This window comes from Aegilops tauschii, chromosome 3 (assembly GCF_002575655.3).
Source record: "Aegilops tauschii subsp. strangulata cultivar AL8/78 chromosome 3, Aet v6.0, whole genome shotgun sequence".
Lineage (NCBI taxonomy): Eukaryota > Viridiplantae > Streptophyta > Magnoliopsida > Poales > Poaceae > Aegilops > Aegilops tauschii.
This window is the reverse complement of record NC_053037.3, coordinates 41,041,698-41,061,444: the sequence shown is the minus strand read 5'-3', so window position 1 is coordinate 41,061,444 and position 19,747 is coordinate 41,041,698. Positions and strand designations below refer to the sequence as shown.

At 46.4% G+C, this 19,747-nt stretch overlaps 1 protein-coding gene across 1 annotated transcript; it reads right to left on the bottom strand.

Annotated features, from left to right (window-relative positions):
• Positions 1 to 7,299: 7,299 nt before the first annotated feature.
• On the bottom strand, positions 7,300 to 10,531 carry LOC109775460 (uncharacterized). Its single transcript, XM_020334210.4, has 12 exons — positions 10,197 to 10,531; positions 9,726 to 9,929; positions 9,504 to 9,587; positions 9,357 to 9,412; positions 9,151 to 9,286; positions 8,907 to 9,003; positions 8,751 to 8,817; positions 8,499 to 8,597; positions 8,315 to 8,404; positions 8,079 to 8,233; positions 7,875 to 7,982; positions 7,300 to 7,673 (listed from the first exon to the last, which is right to left on the bottom strand). Exons 2-12 carry the CDS (start codon positions 9,925 to 9,927, stop codon positions 7,508 to 7,510), a joined length of 1,260 nt encoding a protein of 419 aa, XP_020189799.1. The 5' UTR covers positions 9,928 to 9,929; positions 10,197 to 10,531; the 3' UTR covers positions 7,300 to 7,507.
• Positions 10,532 to 19,747: the final 9,216 nt, after the last annotated feature.

Here is a 19,747-nt window from a genome sequence, read left to right as displayed (position 1 = left end):
ACTAGTGGCTTCTCTCAAGAGCATAAGTATTTTACGGTGGGTGAACAAATTACTGTTGAGCAATTGACAGAATTGAGCATAGTTATGAGAATATCTAGGTATGATCATGTATATAGGCATCACGTCCGAGACAAGTAGACCGACTCCTGCCTGCATCTACTACTATTACTCCACACATCGACCGCTATCCAGCATGCATCTAGAGTATTAAGTTCATAAGAACAGAGTAACGCCTTAAGCAAGATGACATGATGTAGAGGGATAAATTCATGCAATATGATAAAAAAGCCCCATCTTGTTATCCTCGATGGCAACAATACTATACGTGCCTTGCTGCCCCTACTGTCACTGGGAAAGGACACCGCAAGATTGAACCCAAAGCTAAGCACTTCTCCCATTGCAAGAAAGATCAATCTAGTAGGCCAAACCAAACTGATAATTCGAAGAGACTTGCAAAGATAACCAATCATACATAAAAGAATTCAGAAGATTCAAATATTGTTCATAGATAAACTTGATCATAAACCCACAATTCAACGGTCTCAACAAACACAACGCAAAAGAAGATTACATCGAATAGATCTCCACGAGAGAGGGGGAGAACATTGTATTGAGATCCAAAAAGAGAGAGGAAGCCATCTAGCTAATAACTATGGACCCGAAGGTCTGAGGTAAACTACTCACACTTCATCGGAGGGGCTATGGTGTTGATGTAGAAGCCCTCCGTGATCGATGCCCCCTCCGGCGGAGCTCCGGAACAGGCCCCAAGATGGGATCTCGTGGGTACAGAAGGTTGCGGCGGTGGAATTAGGTTTTTGGCTCCGTATCTGATCGTTTGGGGTACGTAGGTATATATAGGAGGAAGAAGTACGTCGGTGGAGCAACAGGGGGGCCCACGAGGGTGGAGGGCGCGCCTTGGGGGGTAGGCGCGCCCCCTACCTCGTGGCTTCCCTGTTGGTTGCTTGACGTAGGGTCCAAGTCTCCTGGATCATGTTCGTTCCGAAAATCACGTTCCCGAAGGTTTCATTCCGTTTGGACTCCGTTTGATATTCTTTTTCTGCGAAACTCCGAAATAGGCAAAAAACAACAATTCTGGGCTGGGCCTCCGGTTATTAGGTTAGTCCCAAAAATAATATAAAAGTGAATAATAAAGCCCAATAATGTCCAAAACAGAAGATAATATAGCATGGAGCAATCAAAAATTATAGATACGTTGGAGACGTATCAGCCATTGCCATTTTTACCACTAGAAGAAGGAGCCTTTTCACTAGTAGCTTCCCCCTTGTCGGAGTTAGCATCCGTCACCTTATTAGTGGGATCACCCACTTTCATCGGTGCGGTGGATAATTTAAGCCCTTCTAAGAATTTGTTAAACATGCTTTCAACCTCGGTCATCATGGAGGTTTTCAATGTGTCCAAAGCCACATTGAATTCCTCACGAGAGACCGTGGTTCCCCCATCGGCCGTAGACGAGATTGGATTCATACCGGAGTGCTCCCCACCACCGTCTACGGTGTCAACCATACTCTTCAGACGGTAAAGTCCTTAATGAAGAGACGAGGCTCTGATACCAATTGAAAGGATCGATATAGTTGACTAGAGGGGGAGGTGAATAGGCAACTAACAATTTTTAGCTTTTCTTTACCAATTTAAACTTTGCATCAAAGTAGGTTGTCTAGATATGCAACTAGGTGAGCAACCTATATGATGCAACAACAACAAGCACACAAGCAAGCAAGGGTTATAACACAAATAAGCTTGCACAAGTAAAGGCACGAGATAACCAAGAGTGGAGCCGGTGAAGACGAGGATGTGTTACCGAAGTTCCTTCCTTTTGAGGGGAAGTACGTCTCCGTTGGAGCGGTGTGGAGGCACAATGCTCCCCAAGAAGCCACTAGGGCCACCGTATTCTCCTCACGCCCTCACACAATGCGAGATGTCGTGATTCCACTATTGGTGCCCTTGGAGGCGGTGACCGGACCTTTACAAACAAGGTTGGAGCAATCTCCACAACTTAATTGGAGGCTCCCAACGACACCACGAAGCTTCACCACAATGGAATATGGCTCCGCGGTGACCTCAACTATTTAGGGTGCTCAAACACCCAAGAGTAACAAGATCCACAAGGGATTAGTGGGGGGAATCAAATTTCTCTTGGTGGAAGTGTAGATCGGGTCCTTCTCAACCAATCTCTAGAAAATCAAAAAGTTTGATTGGCTAGGGAGAGAGATCGGGCGAAAATGGAGCTTGGAGCAACAATGGAGCTTAGGGATGGAAGAGGTGAGTCTTCTTGGAGAAGAAGACCTCTTTATATAGAGGGGGACACATCCAACCGTTATGCAGCCCGCAGCCCGCATCTGGGAGGTACTACCGTTGCCGGAGCGGTACTACCGCTGCCACAGCGGTACTACCGCTGTGGCAAGCAGGCATAGGGCAACCAGGGCTGAGGGAGAAGAAGTACATGCACTAGGGCGGTACTACCGCCCTGTGGGCGGTACTACCACCGATAAGCGGTACTGCCGCTCCCTACAGCCGCTGGAAAACAGAGGAGGGCAGCGAGCTGAGTGGCAGTTGGAGCGGACGTAGGAGCGGTACTACCGCGCCCTACTGCCGTCCCTACTACTGCTCCCCTGCGTGGTCCTTTACGGAAACCCGACACGAAAAATCGAGACCACAGCAGGGGCGGTAGTACCAGCGGCACTAACAAGCGGTACTACCGCCGATAGGCAGTACTACCGCCCTGACCGCGGTACTACCGCTTAGCACTCAACACCCCTTGTTTTGCACAGCACGGATACTCCAAAGAAGCAGGAAGAAGGCGAGGGTGCAAGGAGAGTGTGTACGTGATGATTCCACCCATACTCTTCCGAAACGGATCCCCTCTTGATAGTACGGTTATCCCTACGACTCAATTCCACCGAAAAGAAATGAGGGAAAATAATCCATCTAAAGTGAAGTCCTCGAGGGGAAACAATCGCATAGTGCCCTTATATTAGATAACCTGAAAAGCTTAATGCACACGATTAGTCCGCAAAAGTATTGTGATCAATCACCAAAACAAACCAGGGAAAATTATGCCCTAACAGCGTAGGTGCGTGAGGACCTCACCTGTGCGAGAGGAATCGGCATCCACCACGCTCTACATGGCCCCTGTCTTTTGCGGCATGCTGCTTTTGCCTCCAATTTGGGTGTCTTCTTTCGCTGGCTTGGCATGGGCACGAGTACCCAGTGCTGCCTTGGATGAGCTGAGGCAGGAGGGGCAGAGGAGGGTCATGCCCAGCGATGTGTTTGTAGCGGTGCGGAGCACGACGGGCCAGTGTGGTAGGACGCATTGCGTCGCTAGGCCACCGGGACGGCATGGAGCTCAAGCTCCCGCCCCTGTCCATCCACGACTGTCAGAGGGCAATGTGGAGCGCGAGCTCCTCCTCATACAGTGCCTCGTTGCCGGAGTCATCCTCCTCCAAGAGCTCGTCCCAATCGATGGGATCATATTCGCTGCCGGATTAGTTGATGGACTCGGCCATGGTGGAGGGGAGGGATGGAACAGGTAGTGGAAACAGAGCGAGAGCAGTCGAGAGTGTGAACTTTTACTAGGATTTGGTCATGGGGTAGGGTATTTGTGGGGTCGGGGTGGTCCAGCATGGGCTGGATCCTGCATGGCTGGTGCGTCTGGGCCTCCCCATATCTGCCCCACATATGAGCTGGGTATGGGGGGTGCTGGGAAGCCCAAATGTAGGGACGATTTGGAGGATCCAGTTGGTTCGCAAAAAAGTGTCCGTCAGTGATCGGGCCATCTGCCCGGATGTATGGGGGCAACATGATGGGTCTGGTGGTTGATGCTCTTACTCTAGAGGTTGGTCTCCCTAAGAATGAAAATGGAACAGAAACGAACGGAACTGAGTGCTACCATATTTGTTTTCATATTATTTTGTAGAAGCAAAAACAAATATAGAAACCCCTTTATTGACTGAGGGGCCTACATGTAGTTGTTCAAGGGGGGAGTAGTCTATCACAATTGACCGTCAACAGCAACAACAACCATTGTTTTCAGATTCTGTAGACAGTGTTCAAGGTGACACAAATAATACAGATGTTGATTCATATGTAGTCGATAGTCAATCAGAGGATACAGTTTTAGGTGGAGCTTCTCAGGCTCCACATTCTCCTATAACACATCGCCTACAAAGACCGAGAAAAGAACCGGATCACTATGGAGAATGGGTCACACCAATGGCAAGAGACAGAGGTACAACGACTTTTGCTTTGACAGTTGGTGAGGATATTATTCATGATGAGCCTTGCAACTATATATCATGAGGTGTTCAAACAGTTCTCGGGAAGCTAGTTGGGTCTGTTCGTCTAGGCTATAGAAGAAATGGAATCACAACATAAAAATCAGACTTGGGATTTGGTTTTGCTGCCTAAAGGGCGCAAGATTGTTGGTTGCAAATGGGTGTTTAAACTCAAAGAAGATTCTCCAAGTGTGGGTACTCCAAAGTACAAAGCTAGATTGGTGGTGAAGAGCTTCAGTCAGAAAAATGGATAGACTACGAGGAGGTATTCTCTCTAGTTGTGAAGCATACTTCTATTTGTGTTTTACTAGCTTTTGTTGCTCCATATGACATGGAATTAGAGCAAATGGATGTGAAGTCCGCTTTTCTTTGCGGTGACGAGGAGATCTTTATGGCACAACCAGAAGGCTTTGTGGCTGAACTAAAAGTATGCCATGTTTGTTTGCTGAAGAAGTCATTGTATGGCTTAAAGCAATCCCCATGGCAGTGGTACCACAGATTTGACACTTATGTTAGTAGTCGTTGATTTGAGATAAGTCCATATGATACTTGTGTGTTTTAGCAGGTACTTGCAGATGGCTTCAGGGTGTATATGTTGATTCATGTTGATGACATCCTTATTGCAGGAAAGAGTCATTCTGCTATTGATGAAGTGAAGGCCATGCTTAAGAGTGAGTTTGAGATGAAGGATTTGGGTGCAGCCAAGAGAGTATTGGGCATGGATATTCTCTAGGACAATTGATAGGTCCTTGGGTAGACTGTATCTCTCACAGAGTCAGTATATTGTGAAGGTTCTACATCACTTTCACATGTCACATGCAAAGCCAGTTTCTACTCCTTTGACAACACATTTCAAATTGTCTACTTCATCGGGGCCTTCAAATAAAGAGGAAGATTACGGGCCAGTTTGGTTGGAGGCCTCGCAGAAATTTGCCTGGCCTGGACCTTGCCTGGGATCTGCCTGAAGGTTGTTTGCTTGGTGTCCTAAATAAGCCTGGCCTGAAGCATGCCATGATAATTAGCCTGGCTGGAGTAACAGGCAGGGTCATTAGCCTGGCCCAGGCGCTCAAAAGTGGTCGCCTGGGGGTTGCCTGGGATGCTAAAATCCACTTTTCACCGGGTGCTACTTGATGAAGTGATGGGTCAATAGTTTTTTATGGGATGACAGCGTAAAATTTTGCTGGCCTGGATCGGGACTCCATCCAAACACGCCAACCAGGCTAGCCTGGCCAGGCACCCTTTTTCAAAATTTCAGGCCAAAGCCAGGCTTAACTTTTTCCTAGGCATGGAGTTGTGGACTCCAACCAAACTAACCCTACATGTCTAAAGTGAGTGCAGCGATTCGGTGCCCAGGCTCATCTGCACCCGGTCTAAAAAAATTTGAAAACAAATACTAGAAAAAATTAAAAAAATCCAATTTTTTCCCATGGTAGACAATTTATTGCGTGAGGTTTGGTCCAAATTTTAGCTCATTTGGACATCTGTAGCTCTCACCAAAAAAGACAAATCGGGTCAAAACAGTACATGAACAGTAAACTATTTTACAGACCCCCAATTTGTCTTTTTTGCCATGAGTTGCTCAGTTGTCCAAATGATTTGAAAATTAGGGCAGACCTCACACATCAAATTGTCTACCATGGGGGAAAATGTGGATTTTTTTAATTTGTTTAGTATTTGTTTTGATTTTTTATTCAACACGGGTGCAGATGAGCCCGAGCTCAGAAAAGGATTTTCCGTCTAAAGTTCCTTATGCTTGTGCAGTTGGCAGTTTGATGTATGTTATGGTTTGCACGCGTCCTGATATTGCTCATGTAGTTACCATGGTGGGCCATTTTTTGTCAAGGCCAAACAAAGAATATTGCAAGGTTGTACAGTGAATTCTTAGGTGCCTTTGTGGCATAAGTAAATATGGCTTGATGTTTGATCAAAGAGTAGCAAATCCTGGACAGATTGTTGGTTATTCAGATTTTGATCATGATGGAGATCAAGATGAGAGGCATTCCCTCACCGGTTTTGTATTTCATCTTTGTGGGTCTTGTGTTAGCTGGAGAGCAACCTTGCAACATGTTGTTGCTTTGTCATCCACAGAAGCTGAGTTCATGTTAGTGTTACAGGCGGTGAAGGAAGCCATTTGGATACATGGTTTTCTTGGTGATTTGGGCATTGAGCAAGTTGATTGTGTTGTGTTTAGCGATAGTCAAAGTGCGATTCATCTTGCAAAAGATGAAAAGTTTCATGAGAGAATCAAGACGAGCAACTTCTTCATTAGGCATCATGTGGGAGAGAAGACTTTGTATATTGAGAAAATTGACACAAAAGATAATCCAACTGATATGTTAACCAAGGCGGTCCCGAAGGCCAAGTGTGAGCATTGCTTGGACTTGGTGGGCATTCGTGCATGCCCAAGCCAGCTCCCATGTGGAGCATTGGAGGCGGTGAATATGTCACTTGTTTGATTTGTTTATATGAAGACGAATCTTTGGAGATTAGACTTTTGGCATCAAGAACCTTGATGTGTTTGTTCAAGGTAAATTTTAACATGCTCCCTGTTACCCCTTATTTTTACATGTGAGGTAAGAAGGTAAGAGTTAATCGGACCACTAATTAATAAGATCAACGGCTCAGATCTATTATATACTCTTACCTCTCATGTGAAAAAAGGGGGTAAGAGGGAGCATGCTAAAACTGCTCGTGGCTCAATCATCGCTTGGATGGAGAATTATGATAATGTGCAACTCTTATTTCACCATTTGAAAGCCATTTTGGCCACTGAAACATGCAAAATAGCATATATGACACATAAATCAAAGATTTGTCTCCATCTGTTCGTGGCTGGCGGTGGGCACTTCAGCCTCCACACACAGTAATCAAAATGCACATGCCATGTTACTCTGGATCAGGAACAATGGATCTAATTTATGGGATTTTTTTCTTCTAATTTACGGGATTTCGTACCAGTATTCTGTTGATGCTTTACACTTCAGTTGGCTCGTCTGATCATGACATGTTACCGAAGCAAAAGCTTGATTATCAGCCATTCTGTAAGACATTTACAATCAGATGGTAGTAAATTCTTTTCACTTACACAGGTAATATTCTGTAGTCCTTCTGTTCTGCCTTATGCATGCATGCTACAAGTTTTACCACTAGTAGTACCTGTGTAAGTTCTGTTAATTTTCTGGATTACAATACAATGAAGCATCCGGGAGCCTGAACTATTTCGACGATTCCTCTGTTTCGTCCTCCAAATGCTCCTTGAGGCTCTGAATCTGGGGTTGGCAATCAACATTCTCCCAGATCGAATCGGTGCCCGGAAATTCGTAGTCTTCGGGTCTCAGCGACAGCGGAAACTCCGGAAGATCGGGCAAGGATTGAAGGGCACTGCACCAGGAAAGGAGAGGTGTAACAACCAGAGTTAACAAAAAAAAAAGATGCACAAATGGCAGCTCATGCGTGTCCTTGAGACAAAGTATTTGAAATTGTGCTAAAAAAAGTATTTGAAGAAGTAAAGAAGCTTTCAACTTTGGAATCTGTCATATTCAGATGTAGAGTTCCCTCTTGATACTGGAGGACTTAGCTTACCTTTTCTTGTCTTGCTCGAAAAGATGCCCGTAGATTTGGAATTTCTTATACGCGACATCTGGAATTTTCTTGTGCATGTTCTTCATGATGCCCCAAGGAGGAGGCACCCTACATTCAATCAAAAAACGAACGTGTCATGTCATAAGGTGTTTCTATTCAGTTCAATATTACTGACGGTTTATCTTGCAGAACTCTCAGTCAGACCTTGTGATGGGATTTGCCAGGCAAAAGCTCAGACAAGCCCTCTTGCTCTCTGCAAGGATGTCATCAGCTGCAGAGAGGCAGCAGACCGCGCTTATATGGTTGGTCGGCTCGCTCCCCTTGTCGAGCACTAGAGCATGGTAGTAATATGCTACTGCCTGAAATGTGATGAGATGCAACATTGTGTTAATAATATCACAAATGAGAAGCTTCAGGGTTTGAGTTGTTATTCAGGGAACCTTGGCGTCCATGCATTTCCACTTGAGGAAGAGCAGGAGCTTCTTCCCATACGAGTCGCTCGTGTCGCATCCCGACAGACAGTAGTGAGCCTGTGGAATGGGAAAAACTAGTTCAGTAGTAGGAAAGAAAAAAGGTGCTGATGAAACTTGCTATGGGATATGAGATTGATTATGAACAGCAGACCTTTGAAAAATAGCTGACTTGCTCGCAGGCTAGCCGCCTCTTCACCGACAACGTCGCCTTTTCACACTCAGAAGCCAATCCAAGCTGTATTTCTACACACTGTTTTTCATCATAGGTACAGCATAGAAGCGAATTTAGTTTAACATTGTGAATAAATATATATATATATATATATATATATATATATATATATATATATATATATATATATATATATATATATATCCAAGGAGAATTTGAAGTATGCACTACCTGAGCCAAAGACTGGATTGAGATGGCCTCAAGCATACCTTCCTGCAGGTAACTAGGAAAGCCTTTCCTGTAATTCAAATGTGAGCTGAAGTGAGTACTTGACCAAGTTGATGATAACCAGTCACAGGTTTTGTGCATTTCAGGTTGCGCGCGTACTTAATTTGTGCAGGTATCTTAACAAGTACGTGATGCACGGAGTAGTCTAAGCACCCTGATGCCCTGAGCAATGAGTCGACAACATCCTTCTTTGAATCTAGTATGAGCAAAAAAAAAAATGGGCCATTTCATTAATTTCACTGTGAGTTTAAAACAGAACAGAGCAACAACAAAATCACTGTGCAAGGAGTACTGCATGAGTGATGTTGTCTCTTTGAATCGAACGTAAATGTGTCGAACTAACCTTCAGATACCTTCTTTTCAGTCCCATTTTGACCGTCCCTCGGGATGAGTTTGAGGTTTGCCTCAAACAGCGCAAGCATCGCCATCATGTGGACAACAGAAAGTACTTCGTACCACGCGCTCGCAAGACAGCACTCCTGGATGAAAAACCCTCTCATCAGTACTTGATCAACCAATAAGTATGGCATGAATTTTATGGACTCTCACCTGGTCATCGTCTATGGTCCTCCAGCTGAATTGCACAGATGCTTCAAGACGGCTCTCTGCAAAAGGCAATAGCAATTGAGTACTAGTACTAACTTTGGTTAGCATAGTCATCAAAAATTCACATAAGGGACAGGCTGGAGTTCAGACCTTTCGCTGTTAATCCAAGAACAACCGGCAGGTACTCCTCGAGGGCGCGTTGCAATTCAGAGACAGCCGACATATCCCCATGATCTTCAGAGAAGAATCAACAGTTCAGAAAAATAACAGGGGACATAATTTACTACTCATTACTCACTCATAATTAGTCAGGTAATCTAAATGGCCGGTAAGTTAACCAGGAAAGACAAAGAGCGGTGATGATCAACATACAGATATCTTCAGCCAGCGCGACGACGTTCGTACGGAGCGTCGCGAGGCGATCGACTAGCTCCTTGGAAACCAGCCCCCTGAGCGGTTGGACCACGTCGGTGGCCACCGGGACACGGATGGTCGGAATAAACACGGCCACCTCCTGTACGACGCTCCGGCGCTTCCGGCCCTTCCCGTTGGGGACCGAGGCGCCACACCCCATTTCTGCGCATGAAAAAGCAGGGGATCATGTATGTGGATCAGAAATAAGAAACTATTGAGAGCTGATCGATCAAGAAATGCTGGATCTTGACACAGCAGCAAAGGATGAACAGAAGTTAGTAAAGAAATGAAGACAGAGGTAGGTGCGTGGCCAAGCTCTGGATCTCTGAAACTAAAAAATTAAAAGCAGATGCAGAGTTTGAATAACAAGATGGGCAACCATCGAGAAGCCGATCGAGCAAATCGACGATCCCACCCCCCAAGACTTACTATGTGAGCAAGGTCGCAGGTGGCCTCAGATTTGCAAACCGCGAGGAGGATGAAGTGTTTGACTCTGCGCCATGGCAGGACCCGGCTTTATAGTCGGCAAGCGGGAATTAATGCGGGCAGCGCGCTTACGAGGAGGAGAGGAGACGCGAGCGGCGAATGGGCGTGGCCTTTGTGCAGATCGGAGAGATCTTTTACGTGGAGATCGATGCCGAGGAGGGGGAGGAGGAGGTGGGGAAGGGAAATCACATGGCGGGGAAGAAGGGGGGGGGGGGGGGGGGGGGGGCTGTACTGGGGGAGAGGCCAGTGGGACGGCCAGCTAAACTATGCTCGCCCGTAACGTGCATGGGAACGTGTGCGGTTAACTGCTCCGCATAGAAAACTCCCGAAGGCGTCAATGGGGGAGAAAAGAGAAAAGAAGTGACCTGTTTAGTCGTGGACGGTCAGGTGCAGATTACAACGACGAGCGCCTGGTTCGTGTTCCGGGACCTTTGAGCAGGAGCGCAGGACGATCGCGCTCGAGATAAAAGAAAAGAAAAACAATCCACCGAAGTGTGAGTTGAGCGCTCGATCGTCGGGCTTGGGATCTTAATGATGGGTTCAAGATTCTTCCTCCTGGGCTTTGCAACTTCCCCAGGTCTCTATCATCGATTCCACAAGTGCGCCTCTCCGGTAATAGTTTAGTGAACCAAGCTGCGAGGTTCCTGGTACTACCAGTACCTAGGTTCACTGATGTTTGAACTGCAACAAAGACCTACCGAGCAGAGGGTGTACGGTTTTGTGGGCGTCTGCCCACCGGAAGATCTTGTATCTCAACGGTTCAAATCCTGAAATCTTAAAAGGGTATTTGAGTTGCATGTCAAGCATGTATATTCAGTACCATACCGTACGTACTTAAAAGTTGAGGAAGGGTAGCACCAATATAAAATGTGAGTTGTTATATACCACTCCTTCAACACTTCACGCCACACCACGCGTCGCGTGAACCGAGTTCGGGCTAATGTTGTGCACTTTGTTGGAAGAACTACATTTTGCTTACTGCCCCGAATAGAAAACTCACGGAGACGTCAATGGGGGAGAAAAGAAGTGACATGTCTAGTCGTGGACGGTCAGGTCGCGTGGTAGTACAACGGGCGGCTAGTTGTTCCGCGACCGGCCTTCGCGACCTTTGAGCAGGAGCGCAGGGCAATCACGCTCGAAATAAGAGAAAGAAAAACAATCCACCAAACTGTGTAAGTTTTGTTTTTGAGGGAAACCAAACTGTGTAAGTTGAGTGCTCGATCGTCGGGCTTGAGATCCTAATGATGGTTTGAAGATTCTTCCTCCTGGGCTTTGCATCTACCCCAGGTCTCTAACATCGGTTCCACAAGCACGCCTCTTGTAGGATGATGCCGGTAATAGTTTAGTGAAGCAAGCTGCGAGATTTTTGTTACTAGTACCTCTGTTCGCTGATGTTTGAACTGCAACAACTTCCTACAGTGAACAGAGGGGAACGGAGGGTGTAGATTTTGTGGGCGTCTGCCCACTAAATCTTGTATCTCAACGGTTAAAATTCAAAATTTTAATGGGTATTCGAATTGCATGTCGAGCGTGTATATTTAGTACCATATTATAAGTTGAGAAAGAGTAGCACCAATATAAAATATGAGTTGATATACTACTCCTTAAAGCATGAGAAAAGAGAGCAACTCACTCCCTTCACTTCACGCCACACCACGCTTCGCGTGAACCGAGTTTGGGCTAACGTGATGCGCTTTGCTGGAAGGACTGCATTTTTGCTCAGGAATGAACCAGTGATACAACTTTGGTTGTACGTATCAATACGTGAGCTCACTATAGACACATTTTATACTTCCAGAGAGTTCTTCCACGACGTCAGTTGCATCTTTACACCATCCCACACGTCGTCTCTATGTAGAAGGAAAAAAAGAAGAGAAGAGAGGCTACACAGAACAAACACAGTTGTAGACAGAACACACACACTTTGGCTGAGTTCCATGTGTTGAGGTGCATCTCTAGCGAATGCATGCATAGTCGTCTCGGAGAGCAGGTCTCTGAAACGGCGTCTATTGAGAACCTACAATGGGTGAGGGTGATACGGTTTTCCAGGAGCGTCTTGGTGCGACCGCTCGCTCAAGTTTGACTACTTTCCCGATGTTCGTCCGCCTGCTTCGACTACTTCTATGGCAGGTGTTCACCTCGTCTTCACCACCATGGCCAATGATGTTGTTGCACTGGAGCTTTCGGTGAACTCATATGTTCTGACCCTTTCTCTGTTGACATATGTCATTGGTCCATATGCGTAGTGCTGGAATTTAGTCTATTTTGGGACAGCCCAATAACTATTTCAGAAATTCCTAAATAAATCCTAGAGGCCCACTTAGCCCATTTGTGCAAGGCAAGGGATACTACTAAAGTTTAGTCCCACGTTGCTAGTTTAGTGGGAGTTGAACCTCCTTATAAGGGAGGTTCTTTCCCCACTTGTATGAGCATGAGAACAAGAGGGATATCCACGCGCGCTCCTCCTCCGCCGTCCGCCTCGCCACGCCTCGTCACGTCGCGCCGCGCCACGGGAATGAGCCGAGCCGATATCTAAATTTTTGCCACGCACTACGGGTATACGAAAGGTCACTCGAGAGCCGGAAAGTTTTTGCTGTAGTGGATATTGAATACGAACGCTGCACCCTTCGGCCGCTGCCTGTTCGTTTCGTCTCCCGCGTTCCCTTCAGCTCCCGGCGCAGCCTTCCAATCTCTGTGCTACTGCTGTCTTCCTCATCCCGGCTTGCGGCGTGCACCGCGAGTCGGGACAGTAGGCCTCCAAAACCGCACCTCTTTGAGTCCTGTACGGGAGAAGGGTGATAAGGTTTTTGGGGAGCGCGACGCGTAACTACTGACTTCCTCATCACGGACTCCGACGACTTCTTCCCCGACGTCGACAACCTAATCAACGACATGGCTGGAGAGGATGTCGACCCCAAGTCCAGTGCTTCTACTGCTGCTGTCCTGTACGTGTTCTTCCTCTTTCTATTAGAGGTCCTGCTACAGTTTCTTGTTCTAGTGTTTGCCCTAGATATGTTAGACTCTGCTTCATATATGGAACTTGTCCTACTGTCTACTCTAGATAAACTTGGTTACAGTTCCTATATGCAGATGTTATTTACCTTTTCTCTGTCAGATCACATGACTAGTTTTGTCATTGTTATATTAGTCATGCTTTATCTAATATTTCTGTTAATAAATCATTTGGTAAATTGCTCATATTTCCAACAATCCAAAAACCTTATTATAGGCAATTTACCCCGAGTGGTTTTGCTGCTTCCATGAGGCCTCCTATGTTTGAGGGTATCCACTATAAGAGGTGGCGCGTGAGAGTAGTCTTATGGTTTCAAACCATGAGTTGCTATGACGCCACTCTTGGCAAACCTGAAGGAGAGCTTGATGCTCAACAGGCACAAGCTTTTCAGAAAATGGATACTTTGTTTAAGGCTGCCCTCTTGAGTGTTCTTGGTGAGAACATAGTTGATGCTTATGCGTCAATTGATAATGGAAAAGATATGTGGTATGCACTCGAGGCCAAGTTTGGGGTCTCGGATGCTGGCACTGAGATGTACATCATGGAGCAATTCTATGATTACAGGATGACTGAAGAGCTCCGTGGTTGAGCAAGCTCATGAGATACAATCATTTGCTAGAGAACTTGAGCACTTCAGTTGTATGCTACCGGACAAGTTTGTTGCCGGAGGTATCATCGCTAAGCTTCCTCCTTCGTGGAGGAACTTTGCTACCTTACTGAAACATAAGAGACAAGAGTTTTCCGTCCCGGATCTCATTGGCACTCTTGATGTGGAAGAAAAGGCGAGAGCAAAGGACACACGTGCTCGAGGTATTGAGGGAGGATCTAGTGCCAATCTGGTACAGAAGAAGAACTTCCAGCCCCACAAGTTCAAGAACAAGGGCAAGTTTGATGGTAAAGCAAAGTTTGATGGGAAGAACAAGGCTGTGCAGCACACGAACTTCAAGAAGAAAAATGACAAGAAGAAAGGTGTTTGTTGTTGGAAATATGCCCTAGAGGCAATAATAAAATGGTTATTATTATATTTCCTTGTTCATGATAATTGTCTATTGTTCATGCTATAATTGTGTTATCCGGAAATCGTAATACATGTGTGAATACATAGACCACAACATGTCCCTAGTGAGCCTCTAGTTGACTAGCTCGTTGATCAACAGATAGTCATGGTTTCCTGATTATGGACATTGGATGTCATTGATAACGGGATCACATCATAGGAGAATGATGTGATGGACAAGACCCAATCCTAAGCATAGCGCAAAGATCGTGTAGTTCGTTTGCTAGAGCTTTTCCAATGTCAAGTATCTTTTCCTTAGACCATGAGATCGTGTAACTCCCGGATGCCGTAGGAGTGCTTTGGGTGTACCAAACGTCACAACGTAACTGGGTGACTATAAAGATACACTACAGGTATCTCTGAAAGTGTCTGTTGGGTTGACACGGATCGAGACTGGGATTTGTCACTCCGTATGACGGAGATGTATCTCTGGGCCCACTCGGTAATGCATCATCATAATGAGCTCAATGTGACTAAGGAGTTAGCCACGAGATCATGCATTACGGTACGAGTAAAGAGACTTGCCGGTAACGAGATTGAACAAGGTATTGGGATACCGACGATCGAATCTCGGGCAAGTAACATACCGCTTGACAAAGGGAATTGTATACGGGATTGATTGAATCCTCGACATCGTGGTTCATCCGATGAGATCATCGAGGAACATGTGGGAGCCAACATGGGTATCCAGATCCCGCTGTTGGTTATTGACCGGAGAGTCGTCTCGGTCATGTCTGCATGTCTCCCGAACCCGTAGGGTCTACACACTTAAGGTTCGGTGACGCTAGGGTTGTAGAGATATTAGTATGCGGAAATCCGAAAGTTGTTCGGAGTCCCGGATGAGATCCCGGACGTCACGAGGAGTTCCGGAATGGTCCGGAGGTGAAGAATTATATATAGGAAGTCCAGTTTCGGCCACCGGGAAAGTTTCGGGGGTTATCGGTATTGTACCGGGACCACCGGAAGGGTCCCGGGGGTCCACCGGGTGGGGCCACCTATCCCGGAGGGCCCCATGGGCTGATGTGGGAGGGGAACCAGCCCCTGGTGGGCTGGTGCACCCCCCATGGGCCTCCCCCTGCGCCTAGGGTTGGAAACCCTGGGGGTGGGGGGCGCCCCACCTGGCTTGGGGGGCAAGTTTCCCCCCTTGGCCGCCGCCCCCCATGTAGATGGGATCCCAGGGCCGGCACCCCCCCAGGGGGCCTATATATAGTGGCGGTGAGGGAGGGCAGCAGTACCCTAGCCCCTGGCGCCTCCCTCTCCCTCCCGTGACACCTCTCCCTCCCGCTTGCGCTTGGCGAAGCCCTGCCGGGATCCCCGCTACTTCCACCACCACGCCGTCGTGCTGCTGGATCTCCATCAACCTCTCCTTCCCCCTTGCTGGATCAAGAAGGAGGACACGTCTTCCCAACCGTACGTGTGTTGAACGCGGAGGTGCCGTCCGTTCAGCGCTCGGTCATCGGTGATTTGGATCACGACGAGTACGACTCCATCAACCCCGTTCACTTGAACGCTTCCGCTCGCGATCTACAAGGGTATGTAGATGCACTCCTCTCTCTCGTTGCTAGATGACTCCATAGATTGATCTTGGTGATGCGTAGAAAATTTTAAATTTCTGCTACGATCCCCAACAGTGGTATCAGAGCCAGGCCTATGCGTAGTTACTATGCACGAGTAGAACACAAGATTGTTGTGGGCGTAGATGTTGTCAATTTTTCTTGCCACTACTAGTCTTATCTTGTTTCGGCGGCATCGTGGGATGAAGCGGCCCGGACCGACCTTACACGTACGCTTACGTGAGACAGGTTCCACCGACTGACATGCACTAGTTGCATAAGGTGGCTAGCGGGTGTCTGTCTCTCCCACTTTAGTCGGAACGGATTCGATGAAAAGGGTCCTTATGAAGGGTAAATAGAAATTGGCATATCACGTTGTGGTCTTACGTAGGTAAGAAACGTTCTTGCTAGAAACCTATAGAAGCCACGTAAAAACATGCAACAACAATTAGAGGACGTCTAACTTGTTTTTGAAGCATGTGCCTTGTGATGTGATATGGCCAAAAGGATGTGATGAATGAGATATATGTGATGTATGAGATTGATCATGTTCTTGTAATAGGAATCACGACTTGCATGTCGATGAGTATGACAACCGGCAGGAGCCATAGGAGTTGTCTTTATTTTTTGTATTACCTGCGTGTCATTGAATAACGCCATGTAAATTACTTTACTTTATTGCTAAACACGTTAGCCATAGAAGTAGAAGTAATCATTGGCGTGACAACTTCATGAAGACACGATGATGGAGATCATGGTGTCATGCCGGTGACGAAGATGATCATGGCGCCCCGAAGATGGAGATCAAAAGGAGCAAAATGATATTGGCCATATCATGTCACTATTTGATTGCATGTGATGTTTATCATGTTTTACATCTTATTTGCTTAGAACGACGGTAGTAAGTAAGATGATCCCTTATAATAATTTCAAGAAAGTGTGCCCCCTAACTGTGCACCGTTGCGAAGGTTCGTTGTTTCGAAGCACCACGTGATGATCGGGTGTGATAGATTCTAACGTTCGCATACAACGGGTGTTGACGAGCCTAGCATGTACATACATGGCCTCAGAACACACGCAATACACTTAGGTTGACTTGACGAGCCTAGCATGTACAGACATGGCCTCGGAACACGGAAGACCGAAAGGTCGAGCATGAGTCGTATAGAAGATACGATCAACATGAAGATGTTCACCGATGTTTGACTAGTCCGTCTCACGTGATGATCGAACACGGCCTAGTTGACTCGGATCATGTTTCACTTAGATGACTAGAGGGATGTCTATCTGAGTGGGAGTTCATTGAATAATTTGATTAGATGAACTTAATTATCATGAACTTAGTCTAAAATCTTTACAATATGTCTTGTAGATCAAATGGCCCATGTTGCCCTCAACTTCAACGCGTTCCTAGAGAAAACCAAGCTGAAAGATGATGGCAGCAACTATACGGACTGGGTCCGGAACCTGAGGATCATCCTCATAGCTGCCAAGAAAGATTATGTCCTAGAAGCACTGCTAGGTGACGCACCCATCCCAGAGAACCAAGACGTTATGAACGCTTGGCAATCACGTGCTGATGATTACTCCCTCGTTCAATGCGGCATGCTTTACAGCTTAGAACCGGGGCTCCAAAAGCGTTTTGAGAAACACGGAGCATATGAGATGTTCGAAGAGCTGAAAATGGTTTTCCAAGCTCATGCCCGAGTCGAGAGATACGAAGTCTCCGGCAAGTTCTTCAGTTGTAAAATGGAGGAAAATAGTTCTGTCAGCGAGCACATACTCAAAATGTCTGGGTTACACAACCACTTATCTCAGCTGGGAGTTAATCTCCCGGATGACGCGGTCATTGACAGAATCCTTCAGTCGCTTCCACCGAGCTACAAGAGCTTTGTGATGAACTTCAATATGCAGGGGATGGAAAAGACCATTCCCGAGGTATATTCAATGTTGAAATCAGCGGAGGTGGAGATCAAAAAGGAACATCCAGTGTTGATGGTGAATAAAACCACTAAGTTCAAGAAAGGCAAGGGTAAGAAGAACTTCAAGAAGGACGGCAAGGGAGTTGCCGCGCCCGGTAAGTCAGTTGCCGGGAAGAAGCCAAAGAATGGACCCAAGCCTGAGACTGAGTGCTTTTATTGCAAGGGAAGTGGTCACTGGAAGCGGAACTGCCCCAAATACTTAGCAGACAAGAAGGCCGGCAACACCAAAGGTATATGTGATATACATGTAATTGATGTGTACCTTACCAGTACTCATAGTAGCTCCTGGGTATTTGATACCGGTGCGGTTGCTCATATTTGTAACTCAAAACAGGAGCTGTGGAATAAGCGGAGACTGGCGAAGGACGAGGTGACGATGCGCGTCGGGAATGGTTCCAAGGTCGATGTGATCGTCGTCGGCACGCTACCTCTACATTTACCTACGGGATTAGTTTTAAACCTCAATAATTGTTATTTAGTGCCAGCTTTGAGCATGAACATTGTATCTGGATCTCGTTTAATGCGAGATGGCTACTCATTTAAGTCCGAGAATAATGGTTGTTCTATTTATATGAGAGATATGTTTTATGGTCATGCCCCGCTGGTTAATGGTTTATTCTTAATGAATCTCGAACGTGATGTTACACATATTCATAGTGTGAATACCAAAAGATGTAAAGTTGATAACGATAGTCCCACATACTTGTGGCACTGGCCGCACTGCCGCCTTGGTCACATTGGTGTCAAGCGCATGAAGAAGCTCCATGCTGATGGACTTTTAGAGTCTCTCGATTATGAATCATTTGACACATGCGAACCATGCCTCATGGGCAAAATGACCAAGACTCCGTTCTCCGGAACAATGGAGCGAGCAACCAACTTATTAGAAATCATACATACTGATGTATGCGGTCCAATGAGTGTTGAGGCTCGCGGAGGCTATCGTTATGTTCTCACTCTCACTGATGATTTGAGTAGATATGGGTATGTCTACCTAATGAAACACAAGTCTGAGACCTTTGAAAAGTTCAAGGAATTTCAGAGTGAGGCTGAGAATCAACGTGACAGAAAAATAAAGTTCCTACGATCAGATCGTGGAGGGGAATATTTAAGTCACGAATTTGGCACACACTTAAGGAAATGTGGAATAGTTTCACAACTCACGCCGCCTGGAACACCTCAGCGAAATGGTGTGTCCAAACGTCGTAATCGCACTCTATTGGATATGGCACGATCTATGATGTCTCTTACCGATCTACCGCTCTCATTTGGGGGCTATGCTTTAGAGACTGCCGCGTTCACTTTAAATAGGGCTCCGTCGAAATCCGTTGAGACGACACCGTATGAATTATGGTTTGGGAAGAAACCTAAGCTGTCGTTTCTAAAAGTTTGGGGATGCGATGCTTATGTCAAGAAACTTCAACCTGAAAATCTCGAACCCAAATCGGAAAAATGCGTCTTCATAGGATACCCTAAGGAAACTATTGGGTATACCTTCTACCTCAGATCCGAAGGCAAGATCTTCGTTGCCAAGAACGGGTCCTTTCTGGAGAAAGAGTTTCTCTCGAAAGAAATAAGTGGGAGGAAAGTGGAACTTGATGAGGTGATAGTCACCCCTTCCGAACCGGAAAGTAGCGCAGCGCGGGAAGATGTTCCTGTGGTGCCTACACCGACTGGGGAGGAAGTTAATGATGATGATCATGAAGCTTCGGATCAAGTTACTGCTGAACTTCGTAGGTCCACAAGGACAGGTTCCGCACCAGAGTGGTACGGCAACCCTGTCCTGGAAATCATGTTGTTAGACAACGGTGAACCTTCAAACTATGAAGAAGCAATGGCGGGCCCAGATTCCGACAAATGGCTAGAAGCCATGAAATCCGAGATAGGAT

Excerpts from the sequence above, each read along its gene's own strand:
- LOC109775460 (XM_020334210.4), bottom strand. The coding sequence starts at position 9,927 with ATGGGGTGTGGCGCCTCGGTCCCCAACGGGAAGGGCCGGAAGCGCCGG. Across the intron at positions 9,287-9,356 it reads GGACCATAGACGATGACCAG|GAGTGCTGTCTTGCGAGCGC; the intron begins GTGAGAGTCCAT and ends TTTTTCATCCAG. Across the intron at positions 9,004-9,150 it reads TGAAAAGAAGGTATCTGAAG|ATTCAAAGAAGGATGTTGTC; the intron begins GTTAGTTCGACA and ends TGCTCATACTAG.